The sequence below is a fragment of the Anomalospiza imberbis genome, chromosome 8, assembly GCF_031753505.1.
Source record: "Anomalospiza imberbis isolate Cuckoo-Finch-1a 21T00152 chromosome 8, ASM3175350v1, whole genome shotgun sequence".
Lineage (NCBI taxonomy): Eukaryota > Metazoa > Chordata > Aves > Passeriformes > Viduidae > Anomalospiza > Anomalospiza imberbis.
Window position 1 is genome coordinate 1,954,509 of NC_089688.1, and position 23,301 is coordinate 1,977,809.

The 23,301-nt window shown below is 43.4% G+C and overlaps 1 protein-coding gene and 1 long non-coding RNA gene across 3 annotated transcripts; one reads left to right on the forward strand and one right to left on the reverse strand.

Annotated features, from left to right (window-relative positions):
• Positions 1–1,903: 1,903 nt before the first annotated feature.
• LOC137477733 (uncharacterized) lies at positions 1,904–3,542 on the reverse strand. Its single transcript, XR_011001165.1, has 3 exons — positions 3,374–3,542; positions 2,393–2,528; positions 1,904–2,061 (listed from the first exon to the last, which is right to left on the reverse strand). It is a non-coding gene; the product is annotated as an uncharacterized lncRNA (long non-coding RNA).
• Positions 3,543–7,549: 4,007 nt separating this feature from the next.
• Positions 7,550–23,177, forward strand: MACROH2A2 (macroH2A.2 histone). 2 transcript variants are annotated; one of them, XR_011001168.1, is made up of 8 exons: positions 7,550–7,763; positions 14,292–14,398; positions 15,608–15,805; positions 17,066–17,176; positions 17,535–17,634; positions 18,523–18,612; positions 20,338–20,450; positions 22,463–22,700. XR_011001168.1 is itself a non-coding variant. In XM_068196927.1 (8 exons), the coding sequence occupies exons 1-8, from the start codon at positions 7,592–7,594 to the stop codon at positions 22,626–22,628; spliced, it is 1,119 nt and encodes a 372-aa protein (XP_068053028.1). In that variant the 5' UTR covers positions 7,550–7,591; the 3' UTR covers positions 22,629–23,177. The 2 variants fall into 2 exon arrangements, 1 of the variants encoding a protein (XP_068053028.1); XM_068196927.1 differs by having other exon boundaries at positions 20,276–20,450; positions 22,463–23,177.
• Positions 23,178–23,301: the final 124 nt, after the last annotated feature.

Below are 23,301 nucleotides of genomic sequence, written 5' to 3' on the forward strand. Positions count from 1 at the left end.
GGGAGGAAAGACCTTTCCCCTTGCTTATACACTATAGCTAACCTGTGACTGCAGCTAATCAGCCCACGTTAAACAACGTGTCAGAATCTGACACACACAAAGACTAATTTCTGAACTACGTGGGATGGTCTAATTTAAGAAATACTATTAAAAGAGAGTTCTCCAGAAAGTTAGGATGTACGTTTTCTGTCTTCTTTAGCCCATTATACCCAATCTGCTGGCATAACAAACACATAAGCAATATGAAAGGTGGAGGACGGGTTTAAAAATGGCAAAAACAGGAAAAATCATTCATTACAGAAATATAGATTAGTTGCAGAACTCAGTTGTTACAGCTGTTCTCTATGACCATTGTGTAGAAACAAATCAACTTTGATTGCATTTGGTTATCCTAATGTCAAGGCAATGCTTACACTGATTTGATCAATTCCCTGGATTACATGCACACATAAAATGGAGCTTTTGGAGTACTTGGCATTCCTGTCCTGCCAGGACAACCCTGAACGCCTGCCAGCCCAAGTGAGAGTGAAGCCCTGTCTCTGGGTTCTGGAGCTATGAAATATTCATTGCAATGTTTGAGGTATAACAGCTTCTGTCCCAAAATGAGAGTGCCATAAACAGGCTGTTTCCCCCCTAGCTGGGGAGTCAGGCAGGCAGCAGGCTAGAAATGATCAGATAGATGTGTTGTTTATTTTGACAAAGTAACAGATTGTATTTGTGCTCGGAAGGCAACAGGCAGATGGTCTTTGCACAGCCTAGAGAGGGCAGGCCCCGCTCCTGCTGAGTGGGGAAAGCTCTGCTTGACTCCAGCACGGCACAAAAGAGGGTTAGTAACAGCTCTTCCTTGAACAGCTCCATGTAAATGGCTGGAACATCCAGGTACTGTGCCCAGGAGTCTCCTACCCGCTCTAAAAAGCAGCTGGTTCCAAGGGTTCTGCTGTTACTGCAGAACAACTCCCACCTGGTAACTGTTCCAGTGTTGCCTTGCTCTGATCTGCTCTACTCAAAAATTCTTTACTGTGTCACCAAGTGACTGTGAATCTTCCAGAAATATTTGAAGCAACATAAAATCTCCACATAATGCTTTTAATTTTTAGGTTAAGGATAGGCTGTATCCACTGGAGAAATAAAGAGTGGAATATGAGTTTATGATAGACTATTAAAAGTCACAACAACACAAAAATTAGTATTTAAAATTCAGACATTACGGCAGACTTAAAAAGTGTTACACTCTGAAAATTTTCAGTGTTCCCTCTCGCACTTCTCCAGCACTCCCGTTTCCTTCAGGAGAATGTTGTTTATAAACAGAAAAATGTTGTTATAAACAGAGGGAGCTCTCCTAATGTTCAAAGTTTGCCTCACACAAAGACTTTTTTTTTTCCCCCTTGAAAGATCTCCCACATGCTCATGTTCTTATCACACAGCAACTATTTGATCTTAAACTCTGACAAACTTGGAATGTTTTCAAAAACTTGGGATGCTTATTTTGCCTCATCTCAAATTATCATAAATTACAAAGCCACGTACCGCATGCATGATTGTAAGGGTTTTTGGATGCAGTTATTTGTATCTGGAAATAGAAAAATGTAAATGCTTTTCTTCCTTTTCACATGGGTTTTACATTGTCATTAATTTTTATACTTAGTGCTTGAAAATCTTCTTGAGCTTCCTCCTGCCCTCCTAATATGGTTCAATACACTGACAAGCCTATAGATATCCTTCCTTTGATAAATTCCAACTCTCAGTGGGCAAGATAAAGGTAAGGCTTCCTTTTACATGGAAAATAAGTCATACATGAGTTTTTTCTCCTATGGTCTCAAGGCATCTTGACCTTGTTTTCAAAAAAGAAATGAGGAAGAGAACAGACTCCAAAGAATTAATCCACACCAATGCATTGAGGCTCTTACTCAATGCTTGAAAAGAGAAAAGGTATCTTTATTTCCATATTAACGGCAGTCAAAATACAGCTGTGTAAAGGGAACTGCTTTACCCAAGGTCACAGGAAAATGCAGGTCCTGAACTCATTCTTCATGAGATGGTGCGATCCACAATTAACATAACCTGGGGAAATATTCCATTGCTTTTCTACCCACCAAATCCAATTCTGTGCAGAGAAAATTGCTTACTTTGGCAGAGCCAAAAACCAAACTCAAGTGAATCTTTTATGATTTTTTACAGTGGCAAAGAGAATGCTGAATGCATGAATGGTTCTTTCTCTCTGTTGCTCCCAGACACCCTCCTAAAGTAACACTGCGAGCAAGGAGTGGTCTGTGCTAATAATGTATCTCCTACTGCACTACAGTAGCACCCTAATGTCTTTATAGCGAAATCAGTGCAACAAAGTATTTGTATAGGAATAACGATATAAACGCAGTCTGATGTAAAAATGTACCTGAGATGAGTTAAAGAGGTGTAGCCCTGTACTCTCCTGTTTGCACCAGCCTCTGCTCATGGATTTGGCGCTGCCAAGACTCTAAACACAATCGCTTATTGCGTCTCTTGGAGCTCGAGCTCTTGAATCCGTGCGACTGCAGGGAAGAAAAGAAAAACCCTCAGCTTCCATTCGGAAGGGAAGTTTGCAGCCCTCATGGGCGAGTTGGAAAGCCTGTGAGCGCCCAGAACGCTCCAACGCAAGCCAACACAAAGAGCTGCCGGCACTCTTTGTTACGGCCGTTCCAAGCCGACTTGGGGATGCTGGAATATTTGGTTTAGAGGCACCATGACGAGGCTCGCAGGCCACCCTGCCAAAGGGATAGAGGGGATGGGTGGCTCTCTCTAACAAAAACCAGGCACCGCTTGAGCTTTAGCCCAATCTGGGATTGCCTTGAAACCTCTCCATCTCCGAACTCCTCCACCCTGGGAAAGGATGGGAAGGCTTTCTGCCTTTATGCTCCCGGCTACCACAAGCCCACTGGGACTAGGGTCAGGGGGGCCCTTTCTCTGCTGGGCGGGGAGGGGGCTCCTGCCCCCACTGCAGCCCTGGGGCCCGGGCGAGGAGGGCGGCAGCCAAGAGAGGGGGGTTGTAGCGGGCCCGGGCTGCAGTGACTCCTCCTAGAGGCGGTATGTGCGGAGCGGGAGGAAACCCCTGCCGCCCCCCTCACCAGCAGCCGCCATCGCCATTGAAACATACAATACGGGCAGAGCGGCTGAGGCGGAGCGAGGGCGGGGGGAGCCGAAAAGGGAAAGGGGGAGGAAAGGGGAGGGGGGGCAAGGAGAGGAGGAAAAGAGGGGGAGGAAAAAGAGGAAGGGAAGACAAGAAGGAGGAGGCGGCGGCGGGCGCCGGCAGGTGAGGGGAGCGGCGGCGCGGGGGTTCCGGGGGCCGCGGCGAGGCCCTGCTCCTCTCCTTCCCTCTCTCCTCGGCCGCACCACCCACCTCCTCCTCCTCCTCCTCTTCCTCCTCCTCTTCCCGGCGCCGCTGCCGTTCTCCGGGAGGGCCCGGCCATGGCCGAGGCCGTGAGGGGAAAGGGCGTGAGGGGGGCGGGTGAGGGGCGGCCATAAAGGGAGGGGGGGCGCGAGGCGGTAGCGGCGGCGCGCGCGGGGCCGGCCGCGGGTAAGCTGTGTATGGGGGGGGGGGAGGGGGCGGTTCTTCCTCGCTCGCTGCCTCCGCTGGGCCCCCGCAGCGCTTCCCGTTCCGGGGCCGTGCGGCCGCCGCCGCGGCCGCCGCTTGGCGGGCAGCGGGCGAAGCCGCGGCGGCGGCGGCGGCGGCGCTCGCTGAGGGCGGCGTGAGGTGGGGGGGCGTCAGGGGGGAGCGTTTGCGCGGGAAAGCCGGCGGCCACACCCCCGCGCGCGCACACTCCACTGCGCCTCGGGACGCCTGCGCGGCCCGGCTGCTGCCCCCGCCCCTCTCCCGTCGATCAGGCGGCTCGCAGCCAATCACCGCGCTCCGTGCCCAGCCCGGGCTGCCGCAGCGGCCAATCAGTGGGGCGAGTGGGCGGGGCGGCGGTGTCCGGGCAACGGCGAGGCGTGCGCGGCGGGCGGGCCCTGAGGGGGCTCGGGCCGGCTCCGGGCGCGGCCGCGCTGTCCCCCGAGCTCGGCAGCTCTCAGCGGGGTCCAAAGGCTCGCTGTGGGCCCGTACCGAGCTCCGTCCTCTCAGCCGCACGGCTCGCCCGATGTTGTTTGTGAGTGGGAGCTGCCTGTGCAGGGACCCCGGGGTTTGGGGTGCCCTGGAAGCTTCTTTCACTGGGAACGCGCTCTGTGTGGGTGGTTCTGGAGTCCGGGAAACACCACACCTGCCCCCTGAACAGCACTATGTGCTTTGGTGCCTTAGCAATTCGGTCAGACAACGAGCTTCAGGTCTTCTGCGTTCTTTTTCACAAATATTTCGTTTGTAAATGAATGTGCAGCCCAAGCTGGATCTAAGCTATGTGTGTGGGTTCCTTGTCAACTCCTGGCTGTTCTAAAAGATCTTCCGCTGGCGATAAGGGAAGTGCAGCTGTGGGGATAGTCCTGCACGTCCTTTATTTTAGTCTTTGACTGCTGAGTTGGAGTTCTCTCAGTGTCTGGAAGTCAAGGTACTCCGAGGGCTGGAGCCTCTCTGCTCTGGAGACAGGCTGGGAGCGCTGGGCGAGTTCAGCCTGGCCATGAAAAGGCTCTGGGGAGACCTCACTGCAGCCCTTCAGTACTTGAATGGGGCCTGTGAGAAAGAGCGAGAGGGACTTTTCACATGGGCAGATAGCGACAGGGCGAGGGGGAATGGTTTAAATCTAAAAAAGGAGAGATTTGTGTCAGGTGTTATGAAGGAACTCTTCCCTTAATTCTTCCCTGTGAAGGTGGTGAGGTCTTGGCACAGGGTGCCCAGAGAAGCTGTGGCTGCCCCATCCCTGGAAGTGTCCCAAGTCCAGGTTGGATGGGGCTTGGAGCAACCTGGTCCTGTGGAAGGTGGACTCTTGGGTATTTTTTTTCAGGAGGCAGAAGGAAAATGTCAGTTTGCAAGAAGGAAAAACTCAACAGAGGAAAGCCCTGCTTGCAGTCATATTGTTGAGAGCTCCATGAGATGATGTAGCTGCTCAATCCCCCATAGCAACACGGGGATGTTGGAGTCATGGCAGAGTGGGAGTGTGCTGTGACCAATTAAGGGATAGGGAAAATAATTGCTTTAAATTGCCCAAGCCTGATGTCACGGCAGCCAGATACAGACACAGCCCTTGTAGCTCAGCGAGGACGGACTTGCACGAGTGGCACAGGTTTATTTTTAAATGGAGGCTGCACTTCATGAGGAGAAAGGTAGAGATGATGAATCAGCTAGCACGGAGGGAAGGAGTGTGGGTACACTTTTCAACTGATAAGCCCCTGAGGCTTGGCTGTGTCCTCAGAAGAGAGCAATTAGGACAGCAGTGCTCAACTTGTAGCTCTTTACCTGTTGGTTGCAGTTCAGGTGAGTGTGGCAGGACTGAGCTCATGTGCTTCTTCCTGCAAGGAAACCAGATCCCTGTCTGTGGGATTTCTTTGTCCAGGTTCACAGGAGTTTTCCCTGCATGTTTCTTTGTCTGGATCCTGTTGTGACTATACCAGAGCTTGGCTTTCTACCAAAAATTACCTCCTGTAGGAGTCAAAACGAGACAAGAGCACACTGCTCACACTGCTGTGTTTGTTGCTCCTCAGTGCACCCTGGTCCATGTAAGTTGCAAAGCAGACACAGTGTTGGCAGAGTTTTGAAATGTCTTGTATTTAGGCCCTCACAGAATTATGCAAACGTAACCTGCAGTGCATTTGGAAAGTATTTTGGGATTCCAAGAGTTGGCTTGGCAGCAGGGGAGTAAATAATGGCAGAGGGCTTCCTGTCAGAGAGAAGGGGAAAATAAAGGAGTAGGCAAGGGTGGAAAGTTCAGTGATGGCAACAGAAGGACGAGCCAAAAGTGAGTAATTAAACATAAATTTATATAGTGCAGCAGCATGGCCCAGAGCAGTGTGGTTAATTGTATACATATATGTTTTGATTTTCTGTCATGGAGATCAAGTGTAATGACAGTATTTTCTGTGGATCTAATCCCTTGACGTTTGCCTTTTTCCATTGATTTTCACTCAATGGGGATTTGATGCTATAGGAACAAATATATGAGAGGTTAGCTTAATATAATTTTGATACAGGTAGTGTACTCTTTCAGTATGGCTCTCTATAGTGCTGGACTGAACTCTTGGGTGATGCAACTGCCCTGCCAGCCTTGCAGGAACCTGTTTGTACCCTACTGCATATGTTTGTTAAGTTCCACTTCAAAAAGAGTTATTGTTGCTCTAAAGAGAAGGCTGTTCCAGAAATTGGCTCCTCTGGTGGCTAGAAGCTTAATTCCCAGCCTAGGATTATTATTTGGGTGTCAATTGTCACAAACTGAAAAGGACGCGTTTTAAGAGCTGTTATTATTACAAAATTGAAAGTTTATAAACGGTTTCTCACAAATTGCAAGTTTCATTAAGGAAGGGACCTTGGAAAATCACCTTGTCCAGCCTCCAGTCCCAAGGCAGATCCAGTGCTGCTCGAGTGATTTCTGACATACATTCTCAAATTGTTCTGAAGTTGTCCTGAGGGGAAGATTCTGCTGCCTCTCTGCGTGACTGCGTGCTGCTCTCTCCCCTCTGCTATACAGCTTCTGTAAGAGTCACTGCTGTAGGGAACACTTGCTCTCTCCACCTTCACAGCATCCTCTTGCATCTCTAAAGACCACTATCATGCCTCCCCACTTCTTTTCACCTTCCCTTTGAACTCTGTTACCACCACTCATGGTTCCAGGCTGGCAGTTGGCAGGGAATTCAGAGTGGGATGATGAGTAATGCCAATTTTGATGTGTCTATGTCTGATAGGTTTACTGGTTTAGTCTTTCCCAACTTTCCTTATCATGCCCACATAATGCATTGCACACAGAAAGAAAAAATTGTCTGGCTGATACACAAGGACATGCCAAGTTTTAACAGCTCCCTGCTGATTTTATACCTTTGATGTCATAAATGAAAAGATTATGATAAAATTTCGTGGTATCACCTAGATTCATTTTAATGCTTTTCAAAGTGTCTCCCTCATTGTGTTTCCTTGTTTCACTGAGGTGAATGAGTGCTGGGAGTGAGGTAACTGTGCCTTCCTTGGCAGAAATACCACATGTGGCAGACCTGCTTTGTTTGCTTCCAAGGAGTAACCAGGCTCATAATTAGGCCTCCAGGGCAGCTATCAAAATGGAGATAAAGCCAATTTGTAAATAGAGTTAAAACTTTCCCAAACATTATTTGACTGAGAGTGAGAAGTGGAGGTGGAATTGTGACCACATGCAAACTTTGGAGTGGAGTGGCAGATTCCAGGGTTTGTTGTCTGTTTGTCCCTAATCTTGTGGTTGCCAGAAAAATAAGGAGAAAACAAGGTTTGTTTTCTTTGCTCCTGCTATTTCTACACTGACAATGCAGTTCAAAAGCAAAGTTATAGCAGATATTCCAATTACCCAGCCTTTAATGAATAATGCCTGCACTTTAACAGGCGTTGAGGGTCGGTTTGAATTTTTTCTTCTGGAACAACAGAAAGGCATGAAGCTGTTTCTCACCAATCCTGTTGGTTTTCTCTTGCAGCCCTCGGATTTGGAGCGAGGCAAATTGAGAAGCACAAGGCTGCAAGATGTCGGGGCGGAGCGGGAAGAAGAAAATGTCCAAACTGTCCCGCTCGAGCAGGGCTGGGGTGATCTTCCCCGTGGGGAGGATGATGCGCTACCTGAAGAAAGGCACCTACAAGTACCGCATCGGGGTCGGAGCACCCGTGTACATGGCAGCTGTCATAGAGTACCTCGCAGGTAAACCAAGAACCTGCTCCTGGGAGTGCTCCTCACACACAGAAGCCAGGGTTAGCCACGGGATGGGATGCGAACATGCGGAGCACTCCTGGAAATCAGGATTTGTTGAAACCTGCTGAAAATGCTGAGGAGGTTAATTTGTTTCCTAGAGAGGCTGAGGGTGGAAATTCTCTCCTTTAGAGGCACCATGCTTGGTCACTAGCTGGAAGTGTTATTTTTTTTATTGCTTTGCAGAGTAAGGAGTCACATCTGTGTAGTTCTTGTCCCAGAGAAAATTGGTATTAATTAGTGGTTTTGATACACCTAAATGTGAATAATAGGAGAAGAAAAAAAAACCAAACCTACCTTGTGCTGCTTCTGTGCTTTTTAAGCTGGCTGCATTTCTCCTTGCAGAAGAGTATCTAAGTATTATGAATATAAAAGTGGTTTTTTTTTATTTTATTTTTGAAAACCCTTTTGCTTTGCCTAAGTGTATAAAGAAAGTGTTCCAGAGTTTATTCTTCCTACATGCCCTGAGTTTTCTTTTTCCTGCCTTTCTGAAATTGAACTTTGAGGAAGGGGCCAGTGTCCCATGGTGATACAATGTACTGTGATTCTGTACAGAAATATTTCAGAGTGTCCTTTGATCATATCTGCTGAGTTTCTTGTTTAATTATGGAAAATAGCACTTCAGCAAATTGTTAGAATTCACGGTGCAGAGATGATTCTGGTTCAGGTTACTCGTGGGTTACAGATCAAGACTGAGGTGCATTAGAGAATCTGTGAGGAGTCACAACCTGGATGGAATTAGCTGAGTGAGTTGTGTTTCAGGAGTGTAGTTTATTGCCAAGGTGGCATGAAGAAGCTTGCATGGAGCCTGGTTGTCCATGCAACAGATTTTATGTAAATACCGCTGTCTTTTTTCACGTGAAGCTTGTTCTCACTACCAGAAAATAAAAGCACTATTTTCTTTCAAAGGTGTGGAGAAAATCTGATATCTCACTAATAAATTTCATTAATTTCACAATTTCACTATTAAAATTAAATTTATCATGAAGCCTAATAGTATATTATAAATAGTACATTATAAATATTCCAGGATGAGAATTAATTTTATTTTTTTCCCCTGAGGCTACTTCTGGAGCTAGAGTAACAAAGTATTGCTTGTGTTGAAGAAATCACAATAACTTTTATAACATAATGTGATGCATTGTAACTCTGCTGACTTTCTGTCTGGAGAGAAATACTTCTTTCCTTGTCCTACTCCACAGGGAGTTATTTCTTGGATAAACATTTGGAGATGCTTGTTCTGAGCTGTGGCAATTTTTACAAGGTGCAGTAATAAATTGTCAGCAGCACATCTGGTATGTGCAGCATTGCAGTGGTGCAGACTGACTTGTGGTCAGCACTGTTTGCCTATTACCTGAACTAGAACAATGTATATCTTGGCTCTGCTCCTGGATAGTAAGTGTAGTTTAATTTAAATCATCAATCTGATATGAGCAGATTATGTGTGGGTCTACACTTTGCTTTAGAAAAAAAAGAATGTGTAGTCAACCAGGCAAGAAGATTGCTAGAGGTGTAGGCTGGGAGCCCACATAAATTGTAAGGGAATGCTATTTTCAGCTGCTTGGTTCAGCAGAGAACTCCTGTATTATTGTGATGGAATGGAGTAATGTTTCTGAGCAAACATCTATTGCTGGTGGATTGTGTTCTTTCCAAACCAAAGTTCCTGTGCTCCATCCAGGGTTTTGTTTGGAAATATTACAGAGGTGGAGAGTTCAGTTTAAAAAAAAACAAAAAAAAAAAGCATTGCAGCATCTAGCCCTGCTAATCTAGTTATTCCTAATATTACAGGTGAATAAAGTCTTTGGTTTTGGGAAGCCTGTAGAAACAAAATAGGTTTTTCCAAGGATGTTGTCGAAGGGGGTAGTATATGTCAAGCAGCTAAATTTTCTTAACATTATCTGATCTTTCTATTACAAATGCCATTCTTTTCTTCTGGATTTGCAGCTGTGAAATGGTGGTTCCTCAGGATGAGAGGCTGCACGCAGGGGAACTGCTTCAGGCTAAATCTGGGAGGGTGTCAGGAAGGGACTGTCACTTTATAGCTGTTTCATAGAAGCAGGTTGAACATATTTTTTATGTTAAAACATTCAGGAAAACTTCTCCTCTAATCCCCTGAGTGCTTCTCTGTGTTTGAGCAGAGATTTGATGCTTTACAAAAGGGGAAGGGTGGTCTCTGCCACCTCAGAGAAATCTGTTCTCTTTGGCCAGCCTCTAACTTTGATAAAACACAGGTTGCTCATGCTCAGCAGAGACTTCTTTGACTTTAACATCTAAAATCTCTGAACACTTGGTCCTCACTGAACAAGTTCCAGCCACTCTAAGCTCCCAAATCATAACATTATTGGGAGGCAGTGGTTATGGAAGAAGAATATTGATGTTAGAGACAGGGGCAGGCATAAGTCTGGCTACTGGGGAGAGCTGGACTGATGACCAGTAGGCAAATAAATGATGAGGAGTGTCCAGACATCCTGCTAGGAAGCTGGAGAGCAAGTTGAAAAAATAGGAAATAGGCCAAAGATTGGATGGAGGGGGTGCTGGTCATGAAGAACCTGGGCAGGAATATTGAGCCTGAGTAGACAGGAAAAATAGTGACTGTTCAGGAAAGGTGCTGAGAGAGAAGTCTTGGTGTGGATTGCCAGGGAAAGGAGATTGGAGCTGTGGGGAAGCAAGTCGTGGCTGGGATAAGGGCAAGGTGGATGAGGCTGGAAGGGTCAAACAGAACCAGAGCCACCTGAGTGCCTGCATTCCTCCAGGGCTGGCATGGACCAGCAGATCTCTGTGAGTGACCAGTCCTGTGTGGTCTGCTGTTGGCCTGTATTTGTGCTGCCCCAAGAGCACTGAGCCTCGTGGCTGGCATCATCCAGAGGGTGCATATTCATCTGGAGTATCCTTACTCCCAGTTTATGAAGTTGAGACTGCTGTTTGGCTTTGGTATGTGTTCTGTGTCACAGAGATACAAGACCTCTGGTTTTCTCCTTTGTAAGCAGAATTGATCATGGCAGCACCTCACAGCCATTATCACCCCCAAATGTGCACTTTGCCTTATCAAGCCCATCATTAAAATGCCAGCAATCACCACAGTGTAGAGGTGGTGGAATCTCAGGAAGAGGTACTTTTACCTCAACTGATCAGCTAATGTGAAGATCTCCTCACTGTTCTAAACCTTTCTTTTTAATCTCTCTATGCTGTTTTACATTTTAGGCTTGAAAATCATATTGTAAAACTGCAGCTTAATTCCTATCCAGAAGGTTGTGTTTGCTGAGAATTCCACTGGCTTCAGAGTTAAAATTCTCTGAAAAATTGGCCTGAGTCCCATCTGATTGGTGGATTTTGCAACAGACTCATGCTCTGAGTGTGCACAGAGCTGACTGCAGGCACAACCACCTAAATCAAACATCAACTGCATATGTCCCACAGGGCATCTTCCCAAAAAGTAGGCAGAGAATGCAGAAGCTCCTTGATGAGGAAGCACAAGTCATGTCAGGGTGTGCTGGTCAGAGGAACTTGTGGAAGATCTCAATGGAAAGCCATCCTCTCTAAATTAGGGCAGAACACACCTCCAGCAGAGGCTTCCTCCTTCACAGGAGCCACCTGGAATACTCTTCTGCCTGTTGTGCTCATCTGCCATGCAGAGACAAATGCAGCAGACAGCCTTCCACCTGTAAATGGAGGACAAGGACTCCATCATCAATAGATTTTTGCAGAGTAAAGGTATTACTGGTAGATTTTTATGTGGTAGTGTAACAGGAGCTGATAGTTTCTCCTGAAGGGGAGGTGGAAAGCAAGACAACCTGGATGAAATCTTTCCAATTTGCTATCAGTAATTCTCATAGATCTTTCTTAGCAGTCCACTTTCCTACAAGCTCAGCTGAACAAAAACCTTTGGCATGGCTAGGATGCTTTAGTCTCCAGACATTTCATATTTGCTGATCCATCAGCTAAAGAAACCTCTTTTTCCCTGTATTGTCACAGGATGACAAGATGTAATCCCATACAGATCATAGCTTGGCTGCAGCTTGTCTCTGCTGGAAAAGAGTTATGTGCTTCTGAAGGTGTCTGGATTTGAAGTTAAACTTCTGATGTGGAGGCATCTTTGTGGATTTTGACTCTTGCAGGAAGCAATATTATTTAAGATTTCAATGTAATTCTTAATGCCTGTGCTTAGAGCACAAAGTAAAACCAACTCATGGCTGAGAATATCAAGATGCCCAGTTCCAAGAGAGCTTGTTATGGTAAAGGACCTGTATTCTATTTTCCAATATTCTATATTCCTATTATATTCTATAATACCTATTTATATAGGTATTATAGGACCTATATTCTCAGACTTGTCTTTTTTAGAATTTAGGTAAACTCAGTGGTTAAGAAGTTTTGACTTGAAATGTAAAGCAGTTTCTTTAGGGGTCTGTTATTGTTAGCAGAGCATGTGATAACTGAAGCCTCCAATTTTGGTATTGTGTTTTGTAAATGCCATTTTATATTCTTAAGATTATGAGCCCTTGCCTCAACCATTAGAAAAAAAATATGAGTAGAAACCTTCACTTGAAGGAGGTAAGGCAATCATTTAGCTATGCAAATGTTTGGCATCCTTTGGTAAGTCATGTACATATTCCACAATCTGCCATGCATCACCTCTGCCTCGGATTCCCTTCTTCCCAGTGTCCTGTGATGGATGGCTGGCATTTGAGTGTTCTGCCTTTTTTGCTCTTAACATTAGGCAGAGGACTAAGAGTGCACCATCAGGATGCTGCTGGCCAAAGGACCCAAACCTGGGGCAGTGGGGTGAGCACACAGGTAGCAGGATGTGCCTGTTGTTGGCACACCTGAAAGAACTTCAGTTCCCACCCGGGTAAGTATGTGTTGGTTTTGGATTTTTTTTCCCCCCACTGCAATTTTCCTCTGCTGTCAGCACACATCTGCAAAACCCACTGGAGGAGCCTGGGTCTCTTTTCTTGCTCTCTGCTGGTCTGCACAATGGATGGGATCTGTTCCTGCTGTCTGCTGCTGTGTTAGCTCTGCTGGCAGAGGTCTGGGAGAGGGTGTGACACTTCCAGCCCCGTGGGGGTGAATATAGCTGGGTTATGCGAGATCTCTTTTCAGTTTCCTCCTTTAAAATTCAGGACAGACTAGGAAATGCCAGAGCTGAGAGGTTCCTGCCCTAACTTTTACAATTCACTGTGAATATGCATATACATTTTTAAAAAAGGCTTTTACATTTCCAGCATTCAGTTAAATATGTGTGCTGCATAGCAGTGAAAACTGGAAGACAAGTTTGTACTTTTGTTATTCTGAGTGGAATTGAAAGCTTGTATTTTTCCCATGAGCCAGAGCTATGCCCCATGTTGAAATAATTTAGATTTTAGCTGAACATTATGTATGTTTCCACTAGATTTTCCATGAAAGTCCTTCTTTTTATAATAGTTATAGTTCTTCATGTAGTAAAAAGGAGTAGGATGTCATTAAGACATCAATAAGTTATAAACAGGACACTGATTGGCTGTAATTTTCATATTCCTGTTACTGACAAATGCAAACCCAGAAGACAGGGACACTCTATACTTTTATAATGAAAAAAAGTGGGGATATGATTTTTAGGAGTAATTGGAGGGGGAAAATTCCTTTCTCCTTCCTTCTCAGTGTCTTAGTAGAATTCTTATATGAGAAATAGCTTCTGAGTAGAGGCCAAACTATGTAAGCTAATGAATTATACTGATTGCTACAGTCCAAATCAACTTAGTGTCTGTATTCCTGCAATAATTAGGAAAAACTCAGTGACTTTGGTTACAGTAGAAATGTTACTGTTTCTCTAACTGGTAGTTAGACAAACTACCTTTGAAGTGACCTCCTGTTCCCAGAGATGTAGAAAGACCCTTTTATCAATATTTCATGCATTGAAGCACTCACGTTGTCTCTGCTTGCATCTGGATCAAACCTTTCGTATCTTGTTCTGAAATGAAGCTTCTCACAGATTTTCAGTGCCCTTTAATGCAGAATTCCAGCAGTGCCTGGCTAGTGTGTTGGCTTTCCAAGTATTTCTTCAAATGCACCTCAGTCTTCATCTTCCCTGGTCCTGAGAATCCTTGCTGTTTGCCAGAGCTGTCTGTTCCAGGTTGGGGGTTTCACTGCATGCTTGACTGTTCTGTTTTCACAGGGCTGCTGATAAATTTTGGACTACTGATGTACATTTTAGGGTTTTTTTTGCCTTTTTGAAAGAGGCAAACTTGAGACTCTTAAAAGAAATTATGTGAACCAAGCTTAGCATATTTTCTCCTTTAGGGAATTAGGAAGGACAAATGAATTTATCTAAATTTAGAGATCTATTGAGTGGGGTTTGGTTTCTGCCTTTCTCTAGTGAGAACCCTTTAAATTTGGAAGCATCCCTGAAAAGGTAAATGGATATTCAGAAGCAGTGTAAAATGTGTATGCAGCATGTACCTAAGCTGCATTTTTGTTACTGGTTTTTATCTTGATGTGTTACAGCTGAAATCCTGGAGTTGGCAGGAAACGCGGCACGGGACAACAAGAAAGGAAGGATTGCCCCCAGACACATCCTCCTGGCAGTTGCAAATGATGAGGAGCTGAATCAGGTGCCTGTTTACATTTTGGTGCAGGAATTGTGTGCTGTGGCTTGAGTGAAGCTACTACAAGGGAAGGTTAGAAACAGATTAGTCTGAGTCGTGAATGGCATTGCAGTTATTGGAGAAGAAGATTGTGCCCTCTTAAAAAAAAAGCAAACAAAAATTAAGGTTATTACATACCTCATCTTAAATCTTACGGACATAATCTTTAGTTCTTCTTAGTCTATGAGTCCTGTTGAAGCAAGTAGTCTCAATGCTTCACTTTTTCCTCAGGGACATTCAATACTTAAAGAAAATGTGCAAGGCCTTTTCCCAAAAGCTGTAGAAATGTGTGTTTTCTGTTATACTGGCTGTGAGGCCCATGTTGGATAGGGATCTGGCTCACTCTCTGCTATTGCTGCCTCCCTGTTTGTTTGGCCAAACTGTGGTTTTCAGCACTCTGACTCCTGGGATCACTTGTGGGATCACTTCTGCTAAACTTGTTGAGTGAGGACAGAGATCACAGCATGGGCTGCAGATTCTACTATTCAGGGCTGCTGAAAAGGTTCAGTCAGCATCAGACTATCTCCTCTGTATGAAGATGGATGATGTCATTCACACTTTGAATACTCCTGCACTTAGTATGACTGCTTTAAATAATAAAAATGTGGTACCCATGAAGTCATGTGGCTCTGTTTCCAGTCAAGTGGAGTAAAAATTCAAAACAGGCCAGAAGAGAAAGTATGCTAACACTACCAGCCCTTTCCCAGCTCTGTGTTTCTGGTCAGTGACCTGTAAACTGGGATCTAGATCCAGTGTTGTCTCTTAGGAATTAGCCAGGCTTTGTCCTCTACATGGTATCACAGCCCATTCCTGTTGTTAGCCTCTGCAAAACAGGTCCTTGGGGCTTTTCCTTGCTTTCACTGCATCTGTTTTCCTGCCAAAGAGATCTGCATCCAGTCCTTCTCTGAACGGGGCTGTGGTGCAGTCCTTTTTTTAAGTAGCCCACAGACACTCTTCTTCTGTTACCCTTATTCACTGCTTGTGAGTCACCAAGGACAAGTTTGCACTAAGACAGGCACTGGAAGGAGGAGAAATGATTGTACAGCAACAGAATTCTCCAGGATGTGATGGCTGACTTTGCTGTCACCTGCCAAGTTCCCTGTTGTTGTGGATTTTCTCCCTAATTGTTTTTGGTGGTGCAGACTAAGAGGATCTGTAATATGCTTCTCCTTGCAGTTGCTCAAAGGTGTGACTATTGCAAGTGGAGGTGTCCTGCCCAGAATTCAGCCTGAGCTTCTAGCCAAGAAACGGGGTGCCAAAGGCAAATCTGAGACCATCCTTTCCCCTGCTCCTGAGAAGAAGGGGAGGAAATCCATGGTGAACAAAAAGAGTGGGAAGAAGGCAAAGTCTACCAAGGCCCGGACGTCCAAAAAGGTAAGCACGGAGGAGGTACAGATTCTGTCACCCTCTGCAATATTTTCTTGATAATTCTGTAGAATCTCTTACCTCCACACTAACTCTGTGGCAGTGAACCCTTTTAAAATAAAGGAAGCTGTGTTCTAAAACATTTTCTATCAGAGAGATATCATGCCTTCAGCCTTGCACAGTTACTGGGTTGCTGTTAAAGATTTTTCACTGTCCAGAGAATTTGTCCTGACATGGAAAGTCAAATGTCATTGTGACAAGCTCTTTGTTTCATGTGTTCTTAGCTGTGCTGTTGTTAGTGATTTTTGAAAGAAGAATAAATCAATCAGAACTTGACCACAGCACTTTCCCTTAGGGTTGCCCATCTTCTATCACTATCCATAATGGATTAATTTGGTAAAGCAGTAACCCAGATCAGTGCTCTTGGTTTGTCATTTCAGAGCATGCACCTTGAAACACTGATGAGATTTTCATTGGGTAGGGTTAAATGATATCAAGCTTTGACTTAAACTTTTAAAGCTTGGATTAAGCATATTTTTCAATGTTTTAATACAGTTCCATAGCTGATAATATGCAGAAACAGCCTTTAGAAAGAAAACAGAGTTGCTTAATGGGATGTTTAATTGGATGCCTCTGTGCATTGATATCAGCTACCACCTTACTTTGAATTGTGCACATGCAGAGTTTGGACTTGTTAGGAGGTGGTAGCTTCTTGACATACCTTAAAGCAAATATTGAGAGATGTGAGGAGATGCTTTTTTAGCCCTCTAGGACTGGTAGGTTTGCTGCTCCTGAAAGTAAGCTATAAGAAGGCTTTATCACTTAATAGCTGAGACTTAAACATTTGTTTTTCAGACCAGAAAGTTGTTTTTTCTTCAAATTGGAGCATTTGACTGGGTTACTAAGTGACTATATTTGATTTAATATGAGGTTCTGCTGTGTTAGCAACAAAAATAAACTAACACATGCCCACCCATATAAATACAACCTTAATTGTCAGTAAATCTACAGATGGGTGTGGGTGCCCTGCCTCTGAATGTGACTACAAAAGTATGTAATGCCTCAGATGAACCACTGATTTAGCATTATATAAACAGTGCAGACCTCTGTTGTTACATAATCTTGGGGGATTACAAGGCTATGAGTAATGTATTGATCTGAGAAGATAAGATTTGTAGTAAGTTAAATCTCTTCATTATTGAATAATGCTAGATGGTGATTATTTTGTTTCCTTTGAGAAGTCTTGCTTTTTTTTCTCCTATCAAATAGAACAAACAAAAGGACAATGAAAAAGAAGGAGCTTCAAATTCAACAACTGAAGATGGACCTGGGGATGGCTTCACTATCTTGTCCTCCAAGAGCCTTGTGCCAGGACAAAAGGTAATAAAGAACAATAGCAGACTGGGGCTTAGCATGAAGGGAACAATGCTTTTCTCTTAAACCAAAGCATTTCCAAAATCAGCCTTTTTTTTCTTTAAATCATGACGTCAGAACATTCGTTTTCTAGCAACAGCTTCCTCTGGAACAAGCTCCCAAGCTGTGGGCATATCACCAAATAATCTGAGCGGTGTGCAAATTAATTAAAAGCTAAAAGCCAGAATCACACATACTGAACAGAATAAAATAGCTGGTCTCTGAAAGACTGAATCCTTCTTTCACTTCAGCTTTTTGGTATGAAAATGATTTTGCACTTGGATTACTATTTATTTGTTCCGACCCCCTCATTATTATTTTTCAGCTTTCTCTGACACAGAGTGACATCAGCCATATTGGCTCCATGAAAGTAGAAGGCATCGTTCACCCTACAACTGCTGAAATAGACCTCAAGGAGGAAATAGGTGAGGCTCTGTACATGCAGAAAAAAATCATCTGGAGCTGGAACAGCAGCTGGTCTACTGGCTGCCTGCTGAGATCCCACCCTGTTTCATCTGAATCTAGCCCAGGCCATAAAATATCACTTGCAGCTTCTGAAAATCAGGCTGGATCTGACTAGGTGTAACAGGCTAATTACTAATTTGTTGCTTTTAATGACAAGCAAAACACAGATAATTTGTTGAAGCACATGAGCAGCAAAGGTGTAAATAATTATTATTGAGGTGTTTATTGGCTTATTTTTACATTTGCATCTGAAAATTGCATTGCAAAATTATATGTTATTAACACTTCTAACTATGACTTTCATTGAAGGATGTTATGTAATTTAGAAATACTCATGTACAAAGCCTTGTACTGCTCATGCAAAATGAGGCATTACAAATATGGAAATTTAAGCAGGAGGGAGGTAAAAAGCTATTCAACCAGTCACATAGGGGGCACAGAATCTAGTAGCAAGCTTTTGGATCATTGTTTTTTTAGTCATCAAGACCTTCACTGGCATCCCAGCTGTGTGTGTTTCAGTAAGTAGTTGGGTTTGTATGTTGGGTTCATTTTGGAGGCTGAAAGCCTGAGTCCTGAAAATCCCACTCCTCGCTATTTTAGCTGTGAGTCAGAGTAAATAGCATTCTTACAGATATTTATATTAATTTCCAGCAACAGCATACAGGGCTCTTCAAAACCATAAAAAGTAAACTTTATCTGTGTTTAGGCAGAGTGGTAAACATAAAAATCAGCTGCTGCTGATAGAGGGAGACAGGATGGTGTGTGTACAGTGTTCTTTTAAATAATGTAGACTGGTTTGTCCAAGCTGATACTCTGAAGCCAAGGCCTTTTGCTCTGTGTCCTTGCAGGCAAGGCACTGGAAAAGGCTGGAGGCAAAGAGTTCTTGGAAACAGTGAAAGAGCTTCGCAAATCTCAAGGACCTTTGGAAGTTGCTGAAGGTAAGAAGGATACTCTGCTCTCTTTTGGACATGGCTCATTTTATATGTTCTTTTCTCTGGACATTCTGATCTGTTCCTGTTGTTATGTGATGTAAATGTTTCCTCAAAGCTGTTGCTGATATGGGCAGCCTACTGAGAGGGACAAAAAGGAAGAATAGGATACCTGTGTGCTGTGCACATTCTGTCTTTAGACTGACCAATTTGTCTTAGGCAATTTCTGAGTATGGGAGTCCAAAAGTTGAGGAAATCTTGTGCCACCTTTCCTGTCCTGTTTGTACTGCAGCCTTAGTGAGAATCAGAAACAGCTCTCAGCCTAACATATGAGGCATAGGAAAAATTAGTGATGCTTCATAAATTATTATCCTTTGTGCATATTTGATGAATGTGCATGACCCACATAATTACCTGACTTTGAGCACAAATGAAGATGTGATGCAATCCACAGAACTAGCACGCTTTTTGGAAGAGCAATTGCTCAGCACTGCAGCTACTTTATTACAGGAGCTCCCTTCAAGAGTTAACACATTTGTAGCAGGGAATAGTTTGGGACCTGAGATTGTGCTTCCTTTGTGGACAGATTAAACCAATTGAAGGTGTCTGGAAGACAAATGGAGAAAAGTTACAATATGCCTTATTTGGCTTAGTATCTCCATACCAAAAAAAAAAATTCTTTAAATAGTCTAGTTGGGGAAAATTCCTAATTGAGTAGCCTAGTTTTATCATCTGAAATGATAGAGAATTTTTTATACAAGATAATTTGCTTCACTTTCATATCAAATCAAATTTATATGCTGTAAAAACAAAGTAAACTACTTTTCTCTGTCAACATCACTACCTAACTAAGAGATAGACTCCTTTTATACTATTAAGACAGCTGGTTAAAATTTAAGTAGCACAGAATTCCTCTGTGCTTGCAACAGAATTCCTCTGTGATGAAGAACAAGTGAATACATCCAGGATTTTCATCCTTGGGCTAATTCCATCCTGCACAGCTGATTTCAGAGTGTTTAACCTGAGATTACCAAGACACCCAGACTTTCTACTGTGCTGATGGTGACAATTGCAACAAAAGCAAACTGATGCCATGCTGTAAGCTCTGCAGGTCCTGGAGAAATATCACACTTTCTGAAAAATTAATCTGAGATTCCTAATTACACATAACTGGTGGGGAGTTTCAACAAACAACTTTGATTTTCATGTCCTTGTCTGAAATTACCCAGCTGTGAAGTGGATCTACATATTACTCCTCGACTCTCTGGAGTTGTAAAGATGATGATGATGCAGGTTGTTTGTGCAAAGCACTCAGTGACAGCTCTGCAGAAATGTGTGTGAGGATTACTGATACTGTGTTTAGGGCGAGGTTTTTGTACTTTGCATAAAACAAACCCAGAGGCCGTGCTGACTGAGAGAGCTAAAGACCATTATTGAGTAGCTGTGTGCTAACCAAATGAGCCCTGGGTTCTTTGGTCTCCAAAGAAATAACATTTGATCACAAAAGGAATTATGAGACAGGTTATTATTGCAAGTGAGCCATTGTGGTGTATTTCAATCCCAAATGTATTTCTTTGGAGAGGTGAGGTAATTAAGAAGGTACTTTGGGTTGAGAGGTCGTTGCAGGGTGGTTTCTGTTCCAAACTAAATGTTATATTTTCATTTGTGTTAGCTGCACTCACTCAGTCTAGCGGCCTAGCAGCAAAGTTTGTCATCCACTGTCACATCCCACAGTGGGGCTCGGACAAGTGTGAAGAGCAGCTCGAGGAGACTGTCAAGAACTGCTTAACAGCTGCAGAAGACAAGAAGTTGAAGTCTGTGGCTTTCCCCCCGTTTCCCAGCGGCAGGTAGGACTCCCTGTGTCAGGGAGCAGAGGTGGAATTGGCTGTCAGAGCTGCTGCTGTGCCAGAGAGGTGCCCTCTGCTCTGTGACCCTGCCTCTGCTGCTGCTATCTGACACAGAGCTGCTCCAGAGGAATCCAGCCTGAAGTGCAGTGTTTGCATGAAACTGCCAGAGAGCCTTTGAAAAGAGAAATTAGCCAACCCACAGGAGAGCTGAGTGGGCTTGCTGTGTTTTCTATTGCTAGGCAGTCATTTTCATTCCTCTGCACCACCTCAGGTTTTGTGTCCCTCCATTTTGCTGTGGGGAGTCTTATTAAACCTGCTTTTGTACTAATAAGATTATAGCAGCATAATGCTGATGGCAGGTAACAGTGGTGCCACCTGAGCTACGTGGATGTGGGGTGTTCACTTAAGCCCTCCTGAAAAGACTTGTCACAAAAAAACCTTTCAGAAGAAAATCAAATGTAGATCTGCTTTCAAAAGGGAAAACTATTAAGCCAAGTGTGAAGCCACACATTTCTTTCTTAATAACTAGCAAGTAGAATGTGTTTGACTTAGAAACCTGAAGTATTTTTCTTTTTTTTCTTTCAAATTTCTTTCAAAATCAACAGTTTGGTCTCTGATGACAAGAGATCTTACTGCTAACTGCAGTAGGTGTTATTTTGTGTTAGAGTTCACGTGCTGATGTTTATTTTGAAATCTATCCACTGATTTTGGTAGTAGTGCCTAAAGAGTAGAGTACATAGTACAGTCATGTTGTGTTGGCCTGAGAGTGAATAAAATGAAAGTAAACCTGCATTTGATCAGTGATATCACCACACATCACTGCATACACAGGAGGTGAAAATGCCATTTTTACACAGTTACTCTTCAGAGCAAAAAATATTTTTATGGATCAGGACAAAAGATTAAATAGAGGGGCAGTGGAATTTGTAGTCATTTTTAAAATATACAGATATTTTTGTTTATGATTTTCAATGAAAGCAAAGTGTGATACATTGTTTTAACAGTCTTTAGTGTAAAAATTAACTATAGCTTTTGATACCAGTAGAAATAGCTTCTAGACTTCATGTCTTCTAAGAGCTTAGAATCAGAATAATCCATTATTGGACCATTAGTCTTAGTGCAGATCCTTCTGCTGCTTTGTTCCATTTCACTCTGCTTCTCTTACAATTATTCCTCCTAACAGAGTCTTACCAGGTGCTGCTGGTTTACACTTCATTTATCAAGGGACCTCAAAATTTCCTGAAAAAAGGCAGTTTTTCAGATAGAACTTCCTGGTTTTGCTGTTATTTCACTGTACCTACATGTCTGCACCTGAAATTACGGTTTTGTGGGTAGATAAAGGATTATATTGTATCAGTTATGTGAATTCTAATTTTCCTCTGTCCCATCTTAGGGACTATTCACAGTAACTGATGTAACATTGGGATTCTTCAGTTGTGCCAGATCTTTTTGATGGTTTTCAATATAAATATGATTGTAGGTTAGAGAATATTACCATCAAGAGGAGTGAATGAATGCATCTCGACCTTAATATGGCTTGGAGTTGTAATTACAATTATTTTCACAGGAATCCCAAGCAAAGTATTTTAATGACAGAGCGAGGAAGTCAGCTAAGTAGGTGATGTTTTGGGTTTGGTTTTTTTTCAGTTCTTAGCTAAAAAAAAAGAATCATCCTTTGAAATTTTTAGCCTGCCCAGCATGGCATGGAAAAATTTAATTCTAAGGGCAACCTTAAAAAAAATTAAATAATTGTAAATAAAAAATAAAAATAAATAAAAAATTTATAAATAAAAAAAAATTGGTCCTAAGAAGTAGAAGCAGATGAAAACAGAAGCTGTGCCAGCAAGGAAACTTAATTCAGCAGCAGGTGAATATTGCTATCAAATCCTTGGCGTTTGCCAAACTGCAAGTGGCACTATCTTAGCAGCCTGTGGCTGGAGCAGCCCTGGCTGGCTTCTCTCAGCATCCCTGCCCAACACTCACCTGCTCTCTTTTCTTCCCTGCCCACACAGAAACTGCTTCCCCAAACAGACGGCGGCCCAGGTGACCCTCAGAGCTATTTCCACCCATTTTGATGGCACCAGCTCTTCCTCCTTGAAGAACATTTACTTTCTGCTCTTCGACAGTGAAAGCATTGGCATCTATGTGCAAGAAATGGCCAAGCTAGACACGAAGTAGCAACGGCAGCCAAATGAAACTTTATTTTTCAACAAACTTGAGTAGCATTAAAAGCATTAGAGGTGGGTTTTATTTTTTCAATGTGACGATGAGGGGGAGTGGTAGTAGTGTGACGTGTTGTGACTTGATGGAGAGCTGTGATTAGAGATGAGAGGGGTTTAGTCTGATTTCTTCATGCCATTTTTATCACCTTAAGCAGCTGAGTTATCATCTGGCTTCAGGAGTTTAGTGTCCTTTGTTACATTAGTTTAGAAGTTTTTAAAAAGTAACCTCATTTTAGATTTGTAGTGATGATTTCTTCTCACACACACACACACACACACACACACACACCACTTTCAAGAAAGCTTTTAAAAATGTTCTGCTCCTTTTTCCCCTCCCTTAAGGGTAGATGGTAAACTTCTGCCTTCAGCCCACAGAGAGGTGAAAAGGGTTTTAGAAGTGATGCATGAGGAGCTTCTGTTTTGCTTTTAGCTCACAATAACCTCTGTAATTACTGAGAATATTTCATGGTGATTTTGTTTGTTTTATAAGAAAAAAAGAAAAAGATGTGTCAAGTGTGGTTATTATTATAAACCCTAATTTTGCTCTGGGGATTTCTCACCCTAAAAAGAAAAAAAAAATAAGGAAAAAGAAGGAAGAAGAAGGAAAAAGAAGGAAAAAAAGCAGCAGC